This window comes from Equus quagga, chromosome 13 (assembly GCF_021613505.1).
Source record: "Equus quagga isolate Etosha38 chromosome 13, UCLA_HA_Equagga_1.0, whole genome shotgun sequence".
NCBI classification, from domain to species: domain Eukaryota; kingdom Metazoa; phylum Chordata; class Mammalia; order Perissodactyla; family Equidae; genus Equus; species Equus quagga.
In genome coordinates this window covers 85092933-85108159 of record NC_060279.1, presented here as the reverse complement: position 1 = coordinate 85108159, position 15227 = coordinate 85092933, and the positions used below count along the sequence as shown (strand labels likewise).

The 15227-nt window shown below is 48.0% G+C and overlaps 1 protein-coding gene across 1 annotated transcript in view; it reads right to left on the bottom strand.

The window, feature by feature from the left end:
• LOC124250284 (leukocyte immunoglobulin-like receptor subfamily B member 2) overlaps positions 1-5724 on the bottom strand; it is a 38634-nt gene extending 32910 nt beyond the window's left edge. Inside the window, 2 exon segments of the mRNA XM_046682102.1 lie at positions 4990-5051; positions 5525-5724. Of these exon segments, the coding sequence (XP_046538058.1) occupies positions 4990-5051; positions 5525-5724 (262 nt within the window).
• Between the last annotated feature and the right edge of the window lie 9503 nt (positions 5725-15227).

The window sequence follows — 15227 nt, the reverse complement described above, 5'->3', positions numbered from 1 at the left end:
GGGGCCCGGATGATTGAGTGAAACAGACTCTGGGAGCTTATGAGCTGGGGCGGGGTCTGTGCTGGGATCCCCAGTTCCAGTGGGTCCCTGGGAGCCGACCTCTCATGAGGGTGGTGATTGTATGAACTCCAGGATCTGGAGGTCCTGCTAAGATCTCAGTGGGCAGGCACATGGGGAAGTACCTCCCTCTGTGGTCAGAGCCATGAGCCTCACAGACACTGATAAAGCCAAGAGAGGACCAGGACCATTATGTATGTGGGGGCAAAGAGGGGGAGGATGGGGGAGGGTCCAGAGAGGCCTCATGCTGGGCTGTCCTCCTCCTGGAAGTTTCCACGCAAATAGCACAGGGAGAGGATGAGATAGGACTCCACTCACACAGATGGACAAACTGAGGTCCAGACAGTGGGGCCACTAAACCCCTGTCACACTGACAGGGAGGCAGAGAGGGTGGGGACTCAGGCCAGTTGCTGTCAGGACCACTTCCCCACGCTGAGGCAACATCCCCTTAAAGGATGAATGATACATGATCTGCATCCCCTTAAGGATTCATTCAAAATATATTTATATCATTGTGGACTTTAGAGTCTATAATATTTTAAAACCATACCTACATATCTATATCAATGTATAGTTATGGACTTGAGACACACATACACACACGCACTTCCCCTCGATGCTGTCTTCTCTCTCTCTCACTGTCACTCTCTCTGGGTCTCACCCATGAAGACCCCTTCCTCGAAGGGTCCACACATTCTGTCTGTCCCAGGACAGACGTGATGCACTGAGCTGGGAGGATGTAGGGGGCAGTGATCAGAGAATGTCATCCTCACCCTGCTAAAACCCAGGCCCAGCTGCAATCAGGGCAGGGCTGAAAGGACCGCCCACAGCCCACTCCCCAGCAGAGCCCCTAGTAGTGGACGCCCCAGGTGAGGTCTGTAAGTCCCCAGCTGCGGAGGGGACTGAGTGTTGGGGGCTGAGTTCTCCAGGGCTCCTGTGGACAGGGCAGGAGAAGGGCTGAAGCTGAGCTGCTCGGTCTGTCCGCTCAGCCTGGACCCTCACCTGGCCACCCAGCAGTGTCCACCCACCTGGCCTCTTTCTCTTCACCTATCAAGTATAGATGATGCCCTCCACAATCCCCAGAAGGAGGACAGGAAGACAAGGGGGCACAGGGACAGCACTGTCTCTGCTTCCACTCACCTGAGGGGCTGGACACCCCTCTCTACATCAGCACAAAGAGGCTGGTCCCTGGTCCATGGATAAACAGGATGGATGGGACCCACTTCACCCGGCTATAGGGTCAGAGTTCTGGAGTCTGACCCCACCTAGCAGGGCCTCTGTGCACCCTACATTTCCCTCAGGTCAATGGGGGCGTCAAAGGGTCAGGATAAACCAGGTGGATACCCCTGGGCCTGGATGTTGGGGTCCACCCCTGGACACTGTGCATCTGAGCCAGGGGATGTCTGAGTCACAACAGAATAAAGAGAAAAGGGAGAGAAGGCAGTCATCTTTAAATTGGGAATGCCCCTCTCCTTTCCTCCCATCTTCCCTCCCTGAGGATGGCAAAATTCTTCTCTGGACCCTGAGTCCAAGATGTCACAGAGACTGACCACACACAGAGGCAGGGACAGCCTCATCCCAAAGGTTCCCCAAAGCACCATCCAGCCCAGGCCCCCCTGGACCATGTGACTTGCCCAGTGGAAAGTGGACCACACCACAGGGGACACTGTGCCTGGGGCCCCCGTAGATTTTGATCCAGTGGAAAAGGTGATTTAACACCATCCTGAGAGGAAAGACACATTTCCTTGAAAGGAGTTTGTCCAACATCCAATCTCTGCAAGTCCACTCCCCACCCAGCCCAGCAGGGGATACCCACCCCAGTGCTGAGGCTGAGCGTCCAGGCCATTGTGGTGTCCAGATGGGGCCAGGGCTCCAGGGACCTGAACCAGGTGTGAGGGCAGAGGGACATGTGTGCAGAGGGTAGAGAGAGAGCCAGAGGGCTTGGGGTTAGCAGGAGGGCAGGGGAGCCCGTGGACAGAGGACACAGCTGAGGACAGGGTCTAGGGACCTGGGAGCAAACCTGAAGGCAGAGCAGAGACATCCTCACCTGTCATGACCAGCTCCAGGAACTCACTGCGCTGAGACCAGGTGGGCCTTTCATGGTAGTAGCAGCAATAATGCCTAGCAGTGTCGTCACTCACTCTGGTGATGGGGAATCTGGCCTCTGTCTCATGTGGACCAAGTTGAGACATGATATTCTCACCCCTATAGTCAGAGCTACCCTCCTTCTCCAGGGGGAATGACAGCACCAACAGGTCCAGGCACACGATGGCCACAGGTCACCCTCAGGAAATCACACAGCCTGGCTCAGCAGAGATGGCATGTCTGGGGAGGGCCCCTGGAGGGGTGAGAGATGAGAGCAGGATCTCAGGGTCCATTATGAGGAAATAGACTTTCCCTCCCTGTGAGGGACAGGAGGGAAATGATGCAGAGGCTGCTGTTGCCTCTGCAACACCTGCACTCTACATCCTCATAAATCAGAGCATCACTGTTTAGCTGGGCACAGGGCCTCATGAAACAATAGACAACACTTTGTAACCCCAAGATCTGTGCTGTACAGCTGTGTAACCAAGTCTGTGCCAATGAGATGGAAGGAAACTTTTCTGTGAGATTCTCAGGAAGGCAGCTTAAAGGGTGGCAATTTTAAGCCTGAGGTGCCCTTTTCTCTTTGTGACCTTTCTTTGAAATCCAGTCTGCAAACATATGCAATGGCTGGAGCTCTAGCAGCTGTCTTGCATCAAGTGGTGACCTTAGTGCTGGTGAACTAAAATTGTGGAGCAGATGGAGAGAGCCTGCATCCCTGGAGACATGATGGGGCTGCCACATGACCTCTGGCCAAACTCCGCAGAGACCACATTTCTGTGAGAGAGAAATAAACTGCCAATATGCACTTTATTGTACAGAGCAGTTGGAGTGATGAGCAAGGCTTGATGGCAGACAGACCCATGATAAGTGCCCTCCAGTATAAGGAGAGCACATAACAAGGAAGCCCTACCTCACTGGAGAGTCAGGGGACTTCTCTTGGGAACAGATGTCTGAGCTGAGATCTGGGAGACGAGTAGGAAATACCTCAGCTGAGCAGAGAAGGGGAGGCCGGGCTGTTGGAGGGGCAGAACTCAGCCTGTGAGAAGGTCCTGAGTGGAAGGTGACTGTGGCTGTTTGAGAAACTGAAAGAAAACATGTGCCTGATGATAAGAGAGCGAGAGCAGGGCGGGATGTGTCTAGAGACAGACGGGATCAGAGGAAATGCTTGATAAGGGATCTGACGTGACCTGAATTCAACTATTGAAGGGCTGAAGCTTGGAGGTAACATCATCAGGTTTGTGTTTTCTAAATCCACCTGCAGGGAGAGAATGGACAGGCAGAGCTGGCATGAAGAGATGTGGGCAGCGTCCCCTGGAGGCCCCAGTAGCTGGTGTTGAGGTGAGAGATGATGGAGCCTCAGACTGGGGAGACGGTGCCCAGCAGGAGATGTGGGAGACGTGAGAACATGCAGGGGTGAAATCCACAGGATTCTCCGATGGAGTCAACATGGGGGAGAGTTGGGGGCAATCAAGGATGATGATGTGTTATGTGTTCTGAACAAGACTGAGGAGGGATAATCATCTGGTGTAACTTCCCTCCCAGAACCAAGGAGACTCCCATCCAGAGCTGCCCTTGGGGTGCAGGGGGATTAGGAATCTTGTAGAAATGACTCACCCTCCTGCATGAGGATTACCTGGCCTGGGCAGAGCACTGGAAGAAAAGCCCCAGTGAGAAAAATGTCCACCGCCTTGTTTCCTTAAACCAGGGGTGATTAAGGACAATATGATGCAGAGAAAGACTTAGCCACCAGTAATCTCCAAACCATCCTTAAGCAACATCAACTCCCAGTACAAGAGCTCCCTCGCCCTATAGCCAGTCCCAGACAAGTTCCTAGGTGACCTCCCAGCCAGACACTCCCTCTGGCCTTTCTCTTGTCTGACTTGTCCCCATCCCAATGTCTGTGACATGTAAGAGGCCCTGGTCCCTCGGTGGTCACCTTAGGCCCAGATGATGCAGAGCGGGCAGGACCTGCAGGGGTGACTCTCCTCCCCACGGGCCCAGGAGATCCTGGATTACAGGCTGGACTGAGGCAGGGCCTGGACCCCCACCCAGAGTCTCCAGCCCTCTCCCTCCCTGGAGTCCTCCCACAGCTTTCCAGACTCACCTTGGCCCAGGAGGATGGGGAGACTGGGTGACATGGCCAGCCTCTCACCGTCTGCTCTGTCCTTGTCCTGGGGCTGTGAGGGCTGGAAGTGTGCAGGACTGGCTCTCAGAGGTCACATTATGGGCTCGTGTCTGTGGTCTCAGAGGAAGGGAGGTGGTTGGTTCCCAGGCACGAGTCTAGCTTCCTCTGTGTGGGTCCAGAGAGGCCTTGGTTCCCAGAAGGCATTTCTGGTGAGAGATCTCATAACCAGGCTGAACCCATGTCCAGAGGAGACCCACATAGTATTAACTCATCAGGGACAGTTACATATAGATATATAGATAGCTACATAGACACATAGATACATAGAAAGATAACTAGATAGATAAATAGATACATAGATAGATACATAAATAGGCTTATAGATACATAGATAGATACATAGATAAATAGACAGATGAGTGTAATATACACTTGGGGAAACTTTCTGGCTTGGCTTGGGGTGCTGACAGGCTGACTGCTCTTAAACCACACATTTCCTCATGCAATTTGGATACTTAGGTATCCCAAATGCAAGGGGGAACCATAAAATTCTCCTGGCAACTTCATGGTATTACATCCAGGAGGTATGTGGCACACAGAAGAACACTCAGTCAGGGCTTCCTCATACTCTCGAGGGCAGGTGGCACCCTGGGCAGGTCCGATGCTCTTGCCTCTGTGCCCCTCTGTGTCCCGGGACTGTGGGCTGCTCTCTGCACACTCACCCCTGCCCCCCAGCTTGCGCTGGTTAGGCTCTCTCATTAGGGCACTGAAGGAGGCTGTGGGTCTGGAGGAGGAGGCGGGACAGGGTGAGTTTCTTGGTCTCGAATATCCCAATTTTAAACTGAAAGCCCCTAAGTCTACAGATGTAAATACACTAAAGAAACAATTATGTCTGTCCAAATATTGGTGAGCAGAGTTTCTTGGACTGTTGAGTTTGCAAAGAACCTGATGGGTTGAGATGGTGGCTGGATTCTTGTCTAGACCCTGATGGGCTTCCCAGTGTCCATTTATGGCCAGAACATGGGCACTGTGACCAGGGAAGGGTAGTCTTGTAGCCGCATCTCTGACTACATTGAGTCTTACCATCACAACCTCCCAGGGGAGGCCTTTGAGGAGGGGACAGACAAGGGAATCAGGATTTGGAGGGAAAGACCTGCACCTTCTTAGGGTCATAGCCCAAGGGAGTGGCTGGCTGAGGCCGTGGCATGAGGTGGGCTCACAGGCAGAGCTGGAGTTCTGGGGAAGGGACTTCCTCACGGTCCTGGGGTCAGCAGGTGAGGTCTGATAGAGGAAGAGGAGGGGTCTTCAGCACTGGCAGTGGTGTCCTCCTGGACCAGGTTGGGCCCTGCCTCTGCACGGGTGCAGACCTGCAGCTCTCCCCAGAACTTGCACTCAAGCCCAGCCCCTGTGGTTACTTTGTTCAAGGAGAAGAGACTCAGGCTCTCGGTGTCTGCCATCCCTCCTGGCATCATGGCTCATTGAACTTTATTATTCCTGGCCTGAACCCCCACATCTGCCAAGACCTCCAAGCTCCCCCAGCCCAGCTGACCCAGCGCATCTAAGAAATGGAAGGTCCAGACCCGCAGGCTCTGCCCTGGGACAGAACCCAGGAAGTGGCCCTGAATCTAGATTTGAGGGTGATGTGGCCACAAGACAGGGCACCCCCACGTGCTGCAGGGAATCTGGGGTTTGTGGTCAGAGACACTCTGCTCAGAAATCACTTCTCTTTCTGTGTGAAGACAAGCACCCTTGCTTCCCAACGAAAGAGGAAGAAAAGGCTGGCGACACACACACTCTCTGTGGAAACTCACCCGTGTGCAAAGACACTCAAACACAGGGAACAGGTAGCGCCATTTACTGCCTCCCAAATAGCCCCACATGTTTGTACGATGTTGCCCTATGAAGGAAATGTGGTGGTGAGGGGGGACAGGCGGGAACCTTACTAGACAAACCAAGCCTTCCAGAGAGGACTCGCGCTCACTGGAACGTGCCACAGACCTACGAGTGGAAGTATAATGTGAGGAAGGAAGTTTTTGATGGATTTTTAAGTGAAACATAATTTAAAGCAGGGCCTCTAAATGTCTTCTTATGTTGCCAAAGGAAAAAAAGATAAATATGCTTGAAAACCTGGGAGAAACAATAGCAATAGCCAGCATTCGTCTAGCTTTTGGCGGGGGGGTGGGGGGGCGGTGGCTATGTATCATTTGCCTTCTTCACTCTGTTTTCCAGCGGTAGATGCAGATTCGGAGAGTGACCCAAATCAACTCTCAGTTCCCATTTTAACTTTGCTTCCTGAACCTTCCATTTTGGTGTCTTTCTTTGTGAGCTCAGAAGGAGTTAATAGCAACATATTTTCTTATTGAATGAGCCATGTTTGAACACTTTATAATATTTATTGTTCAAAATTGGGGGTCTTTTTCTGAGTTATTCAAATTTTGAATAATCTGATTTCAATCCAGTCATCTATTCGTCATGAGACTCCAGGTTTTGCTAAGAGATTCTGTAAGTGTTCGGGCACAACTGATGCTATTAAAAAAAACACACACATCTAAAATAGTGATTTTATACTATTTTATGTTATTTAGCCTCTTATACAATTCTGATAAATCATTCATTTTGATCATTTTATCTTATATTATGAAACAACATACTATTTTTTTTGAATCAATGATTTTCCATTGATGTGATGCTGCTTTGTTTGTCAAAGCATCATTAAAAGTCACACAGGGTACATGCCATTCCTTAAATTAAAACCTAGACGAGTAAAATGGTACCACGTACAAGTGAAAGTACCATCATAGGTATGTATTATTTTTGTGTGGGGGTTTGTGTGTGCATGTATTTGGGCGTGCATGCGTGTGCATGTATATGTGTGCATGTGTGCATGCACGTGTGTAGAAGATCACAATGCAACTCACTTCTGCAGAAGAAATAAAACACTTCTATTTGTCCATCATTGATGTGATCTCACTCGGGAGCTGTTGCTCTAAATAACATGGAATGCACATGCACACACACATACACAGCCCCTCCCTGTCATTGTAAATGCTCTTTCAGCTTTAATTCCTTCTTTCAGGGTCCCCATCTCCATGCTCCTTCCCAGGATGGTCCAGGTGGAGGGAGCAGGTGGCTGATGTGACTGTTGGGGGGATGGACGGCTCTGTGTCCTCCTGTTGGCCCTGGGTCTGAGTTGACTGGGATCTCTGGGGTGTGTTCACCAGATTGCTGAAGACCCTGCTGATGTCTGTCCCCATTGGTCATGGGCTCCATCCTCTCTCTGCTCCCTCGGGGCCTGGGGACCCTTCTGGCCATGTCAACGTCCACTTTGTCCCAGGGACTCAGTAGACATGTCTGAGCATCTGCTCCTGCCCAATCTGGTCCAAGCGGGATCTCTCCTCCCACCACGATGGGCCCCACTGTGGCCCCCTGGTGTTCGCTCCCTGGATGCACCTCAGGGGACTTGGGGAGAGTCCAAGTGCAAGGTAGACACCCCACCCTCACCCCATCCCCAGCCCCGCTGGCTTCTCTGCAACACAAGGCGTGCTAAACGTGGCTCGTCCTCTGGATGGTGCTTGTGGGAAGTCCTTCCACACAGGAACGTCCCTGCTTCCTAAGACCCTGAGTCCTGGCCCCTCCATTCTCTGGCCTGAGGGTCAAGAAGCAAAGACTATTCCTGACATCTGCCTTTCTGCTCTCTCTCTGAGCCCTCCTCCTATTCCCACCATCCCCCGAGATGGAAAAGGTTTCGGTTTTAATTTCCCCTAAATCGTGTCTGTCCCCACTGCGGCCTCACTGCCTGGACTCACGGGACGCCTTTTCACTGGAGCAGACGCTGGACCTGCTCAGCCGTCCTGTGTTCTGGAGGGAGTGGAATATTCAGGAATCCACTCTCTATGAATGCCGCCTCTCCACCCCCTCCTTGCTAAGGAGCCTGTGTACCCGCCTGTCTGCCTCGGGATCAGAGTTAGGCAAGCCAGATTTTAAGTGAAAATGCACCATTCTAACTGTAATGGTTATTTTGATGTGTCAACCTGACTGGATTAAGGGACACCCAGAGAGATGGTAAAAGACTACTTCTGGGTGTGTCTGTGAGGGGGTTTCTGGAGGAGATTAGCTTTGATTCAGAAGACTGAGCGAAGAGATCCACCCTCACCAGTGTGAGCGGCATCATCCAACCCCCTGAGGGTCCCAATAGAACAAAAGAGGGAAGGAGGACAGGAAAGATATAAAGATGTAACTCAGAATATTAGAAAATATTTTATATAGCAAAATAGAAAAAGGGATACTGTCCTTAAGATTTAAATGCCCATTCTAAACAGTTAAATTAAAAAGCATGTGTTTTCTAAGCAGGAAAATTATATAGATGAGCATTTCTCATGACAAAAGAATGCATAAATATAAAATATGCTTTTCTCAGAAGTTATTGTGCAAATACAAAATAAATTCCAAAAGAGATATAAATACATTTCTTTGTCAAATTTTTAATTTAGGTTCATAGCTTCACTTTGTGTAATGAATAGTCTTATTGGAATTTTGCATCACCATTTCTAGACAAAAATAAAGTGAATTAATTATAGTTTTTCAGTTTGGTATTATTTAAAGTAGGAGGAGGGCAGACTTCTACATTTACACAGTGCTATGAAATAAAAGATATGGTTGTTCTAGTCACATTTAATTTGACAGGAAATTTTATAATCACCTAAAATTTAGATGTTTTCTAAAGAATCAAATTAGGATTCCTCAAAACAATAATTGTCTATATACTAAAAATGAACTGTATATTATGTGAGTCATGTATCAATAAAAATTATCAATAAAAACAAGTGTCTTTATGTTTATAATAATATTTTACTTGTTTACTTTAATAATTACCAGTTACTAAATTACAAGTGATTTAACTGGTGTTAAAATTTGGGAAATATGAGAATCTTGGTAAAGTACAAATTAGTTAAGGGAAACTGATGCTAAAAAAGTCAAAAACATTTCTGGAAGGATACACAATAATTAACAACAGTGTAACCCTGTTTGATGGAGGATGGGGAGAAAAGAACACGAATTTCATGTTTATGCACATTAATTTGTGTAAAATTTCATTACAATAAAATGTTTTATAAAGACAAATTGAAAAAATTAGCAAATTTATAATGGGGATTGATCAACAGATTCAAAGAAGAGAAAGACAGAAATGGCCCTAGAAATCATGGAGGAATCATAAAAATAAGTTTAAGTTGTCCTAAAGTAAGTCAGTTGAGCAGGAAGGAGAACAACATTTTGGTACATCATGGAGACAAGAAAATATCTGTGAATCTGGACCAGCTGTGGTTATGGGTCCCACGTGGCCTTTAAGAACTGCAGTCCTTCATGGAAAAATAAAGACTTTTCTCCTTTGAGTGATTTCTGTGGAGGCACAGTTCAGGACTAAATAAGGGACATCTTACCTCCTGGAACAGCGACAGGAAAATCCCCCCCCCCCCCCCCACACACACACACATAGCTCTTCTGCCTGGGAGCTGAACAGTCAGAGCAGACCCAATTTTCACTCCTTGCAGGCTGAGTAGGGTGACAGCTTTAGAAACCCCGGTGGATCTGGGGCAGGTGCAGAGGTTTGGGGAGTATGAAGGCATTTCTAAATCTGGTTACATGTCAGACTCCCACCGAGACCTCAAAACAGATATAGTCCCTGATTCCACCTGCTCCCTAAGCCGGGAAATCTCTTAGCACATTTTTACTTAAAGGAGACTCTATTCCTCTAAATGGGAGCTATAATTCCCTTCTCCACACTGACCCCAGAAATTTTCTATAGACATGAAATTACTGGGGCAGTAAAGTGCATCCTGCTGCCCAGAATCCATAGGAAAGGAGAGGGAAGTGTGAAGTTTTGCACTGATCACCGAAAGTTTCTAGAGATATCCTGCCATCGCCAAACCAAAGCACAACACGCTGCCACAGATTTATTAAAAGTTCTCTGTAGCGGTTTCCACCAGATGACAGGCGCCAATAGCTAAACATGCTCTTACCCCTCTTATAGGCAGGAGAGTGAAGACTATGGGGGATGCATTTGCTCAGCGAGAGGATTTCGGATGGGGCTCTGACAGATAAATAAATAAATAAATAAATAAATAAATAAATAAATAAATAAATAAAAGAATGGTTTAAGGAGGTGTGTATAGGTGCTAAGTTGACAAGGGGTGGATGACTTGTGATGGTTGATTTTATGTATCAACTTGGCTGGACCGTGGTAGATATGTGGTCAAACATTATTCTGGATGTTTCTGCGAGGGTGTTTTTGAATGATACTAACATTTGAATCAGTGGAATTTGAGTAAAGCAGATGGTTCTCCATAATGTGGGTGGGCCCCATCCAATCAGTTGAAGGCCTGAATACAACAAAGACTCATCTCCCCTGAGAAGGAAGGAATTGTGCCAGCAGATGGCCTTCATACTTGAACTGAAGCTTGGCACTCCTGATTCTCCAGCCCACCAGCCCACCCTTCAGATTTTGGATGTGCCAGCTTCCATAATTGTATGAGCCAATTCCATAAAATAAATCTTTTCATATATATATGTGTGTGTGTGTGTGTGTGTATCCTATTGGTTCTGTTTCTGGGACCCTGACTAATACAATGTGTACAGGATTTCCTTTTGGTGTGATGAAAATATCTTGGAACTAAACAGAGGTGATGGTTGTGCAAGATTGTGAGTACAACAAATGCCACTGAATTGTACACTTTTAAATGGTTAATGGTTAACTTTGTTATGTGAACTTTACTGCAATAGGAAAAAAAGTAATGATGTAATGTTTGTAAAGCATGCAGCACAGCCCTGACATTTTAAAAGTGGATTCTTATTGAACCCATAATGCACACTCATAGTGTATCCAGAAAAGACAACATTATCACCAGCCAGGTCCAGGGTGCTGCTATTTTTCTTCCTGTTTGCCTGCCCCAGGGTAGAGTAGGAAAGAGATAGTGTTCGTCAGATGACAGCATTCTGGGGTCAGTCTGATCCTCACCTACATGTTGAGCTTCCCTGCCTCATGAATAATTCCGGCTCCTTCTCTGGATATCACCAACACCCCCAGACCTCTACCTAGACACCTACCCTGTTTCACCCATGAGAACCCCATCCCAGGAGGGTGGGTTCTGTGGTTGCTGTCCACAGTGCTGATTGAGATTTAGCCACTCGAGTCTAGTTTCAGCACCATGGTCAGAGTCTATGAGGGCAAAGGCGCTTTCACCGATTTCTGATATCTCAGTTGGCAAGTTTGCATCAGCTGAGCCCCCATCTTTGGTCCCCCTAAATGGTCTCCACACAGGAGTCTAATAAAAGATATTAAATCAGAGCATCGGAGTAGATTGGAAAAATACAAGAAAATGGCAGTAGTTGACATTAATTCCTACTCCCCTCACAATCAGTGCATCCTGAAAAGGGATAGAATTTGGAAGCTCGGGATGTTGACCCCACACTCAGCACTGACAACCACTGGAGCAGCTCAGGGTGTTATATAATGTTAGTTCTCCTCTGTCTACCTCAGAATATCTGTTACCAGACCAGGTTCAGGATACCAGCTACTGGGGTATGACCAAAAGATAGTAGGCCTGGGGTCACACCAAACTAGTCTCAAAACCTAGATCTGTGTCTTGCTAGCTCTGTGTCCTTGGAAACATCATTTCATCTCTCTTAGTTTCGCTTTTCTTTTCTGTGAAATGGCAATGATAATGGTGTCTGCTTTGTAGGAATGTTTGGAGGATCGATGGTCAGAGATGATTATATTCTGCCTCTCACAGGAGGCAAGCAGTTTAGCTAAGAGGGTAGGAACTGAGCAAGGCAACCTGGGATGTGTTCATAGGTCTGTCTCTTATTAACTATATGACTTAGGGAAAGTCACACACATGACTCTCTTTTGTCATCTATAGAATGAAGATAATGCTAGGACGTACTGCATAGGGTTTGGGTGAGAAACTAAACAGTTTCATCATGTGATGCGTGGAGTAAGGTGCCTGACATACAGTTGGCACTCATTCAAGAATGTGAGCTGTTATTACTATTACTACCGTCATCATCATGATCCTAATCATTATGTGTCTAGACACAGCCTGATAAGCTACCTGTGTTCAGGGTGGATAGCTGTTTTCAGGAATTATTGTTAGAATTGCTGTCAGGCTCCTTGGACAGCTGACACAGATAAAGAAACTGAAGCTAAGTGTTGAAAAGCGACTGCCACGTGAGCAAGAGTTGGTTGGACCAGGACTCAGAGCCAAGCCTCTGTGATGCCAGTGCATGGGCTGTGGCCACAATCCCACCTGCCCATATTTAGCATCAAGGCAGGAAGGACCCTAGGAACCCCCTCAACTTCCAGAGGGAAGAGCAAGGCTTGAGGTACTTTGGGCAGGAGTTCACAACAATTGTCTCTTGGTCCTTCCCTACTTCCTCAGCTTTTCCAACTGTACCAAGATGCTCCTTGCCTTCACAGAACCTGCAATTGGCTCCAAGGAAGTTTTCCTGGTGGGCTTGTGGGGCAGAGGGGGAGGAAACTACAGATGGTCTGGGCTGCAGAGGGACAAGGCACTGGGAGATGGCTCAGCTGGAAGAGGAAGCAGCTCCAGAGACAACGCTCAGCTGTCCTTGGAAGTGAGCAGACTGGCTGCAGTCCACTCCTTGGCATGACGTGATGGCTTCTCCCCAGGCTCCCTCTATTGGCATGCTCCTTTCTCCTCTTCTGCTTCCCTCTGCATCTCTTTCTGTGTTACACTCTGTGTCTCTCTGTTTCTGTCTCTCTATTTCTGTCTCTCTCTTCTTGTCTCTGTGTCTCTCTTTCTCCTTCTCTCTGTCTCTCTGTCCCTCAGTCTATCTCCCACTCTCTCTCTACCTCTCCCTCTCTCTCTGTCTCTGTCTGTATCTCTATCTCTGTTTGTGTCTCTATGTGTGTATGTGTCTCTCTCTCTCTGCCTGTCTCTGTCTGTCTTTCTCTCTGCCCCATATTGCTGTGTCTTTGCCCCTGTCTTCCTCCCTGGGTTTTTCTCTGTGTTTCTCCTTCTCTGTTTAGGTCTCCATCACTCTGTCTGGCACTCTGCCTCTGTGTCTGTCCTGACCTCTGTCTCTTTCTCTGAGTTTCTACCCCTCTCAATTGTCAGGAGTCTGGGTCTCTACGTCTCCCTGTGCTCAGAGCCTCTCATCATCCTCTCTGTTTTTACGTTTGGGTGTTTGTATTTCTGTGCCCCCTTGCATGTCTCTATTACTCTGCCTCTCTCTCAGTGCTGAGTGTGTCTCTTTATTTCCATCTCTCTCCCTCTGTTTGTGTTGTGTGGGTGTGTGATTGTATGTCCCAGTCTTTCTGGGGCCTCTACTCTTCTCTCTGAGTGTGTATCTCTCTTTCTTTCTCTCTCAATCTGTGCATGTGTCTGTCTGTCTGTCTATCTTTCTCTATGTCACTCTCTCCCTGTCCATCCCCACTCTGGGTCTCCCCCCTCTCCCTCTGAATCTAGATGGAGCTCTTTCAAAGTCCTTTTGGTTGTTGGAAATCCTTCCTGATGACAAAGCCCCAACCCTGGGTCACCCTACCTGTCAGCCTCCTCTGTGCACACCCTTGATCTGCAGGAGAAAATCTCGCCACCCCCTGCATTGGTCACTGCACGCTATGGCCTCTGCCTCTCCATAGCCTTTGGTGGAGGCCCTGCCACGCTGACTTCTTCATCTGCTCAATGGACATAAGATAGCACCTACCTCATGGGTTGATGTGAGGACTAAACGAGATAATATGTGAGAAGTGCTTAGAACAGCGGTTTGCCCATAGCAAGTGCTCAGGAGATGTTGTCCTACAGTTCTCCCGGGGCTCAGATCTAGGCCAGCTTTCCCTTCCTTCCCAGTGCAGCTGAACCAAAGCCTCGCCTTCCCCATCCCAGCTTCCTCCTCACTGAGACCCAGGCCAGTGGGGGAGACCAGCCTTGTGGGGGATATCCAGGCCAGTGAGGTAGATCCAGGCCAGTGGGGAGACCAAGCCAGTGGGAGAGACCAGGCCAATGGGAGAGAACCTTGCAAGCACCCGCCCCACCTGTACACTAGCCGAGGTTAAAGTCACTCCTCCACCCTTCCTCCTGTTCCTTCAAGAGGCAGCTTCTCCTGCCCTTGGCTAAACTCTCCTCAAGTGCTCTAGACCTGGGCGGCCCAATCCTGGACCACTGGCCACTCGTGGCTATTTCCATTTCAATCAATTAAAATTAAATAAAATTAAAATTTCAGTGTCTCAGCCCCACTAGACACATTTCAAGTGCTCAACAGCCACATGGGGCTACCGTATTGAACAGTGAAGATAAGAGGAACATTCCAATCATTCCAGAAAGTTCTGTTGGACAGATCCCTTTCTTCCCTTCTACTAGGGCTCCTCTGCATCACAGACCATACTCTCTCCTGTATCCTTCGTCTCTCCTTTGTCAGGGTCAGTCTGCCTGAGTTCAAATCCCACCTATACAACTTAATAGCTCATTAGTTAGGTTACCTAAAAATCAAAATAAATTATTTTTTTAAAAAAAACTTCTCTGTGCCTTAGTTTCTCCAACTATAAAATGGGGGTAATAATATCAACCTCCTTACAAAGTCATTACAAGGATTAAATGAGGTTGCATACAGAAAGGGCTTAGCACAGCTCCTAGTTGATTCTAAGCACTAGATAAATATTAGCTGCTATGGTTCTTATTGTTGCTGTTTTGTTGTTAGATGCCTTCTTCAAAATGCTGAAATAGGCTCTAATCTCCTTTTAAAATCTGTATGTGGCAGCAATCAATGATTCTCAAAAGAAACTGCTAAGTGGGGAAAAAAAAAAAAAAACATCCAGCAGGAGTTCATGAGTGTATTTAAAATGCGTTTTCTTTGAGCGCCATGAGATCAGCAGTTCTCATCCAGGGTCAGTAGCCCCCCTACAGGGCACATTTGGAAACACTGTTCCTTGTCCAAACAGCGGGGG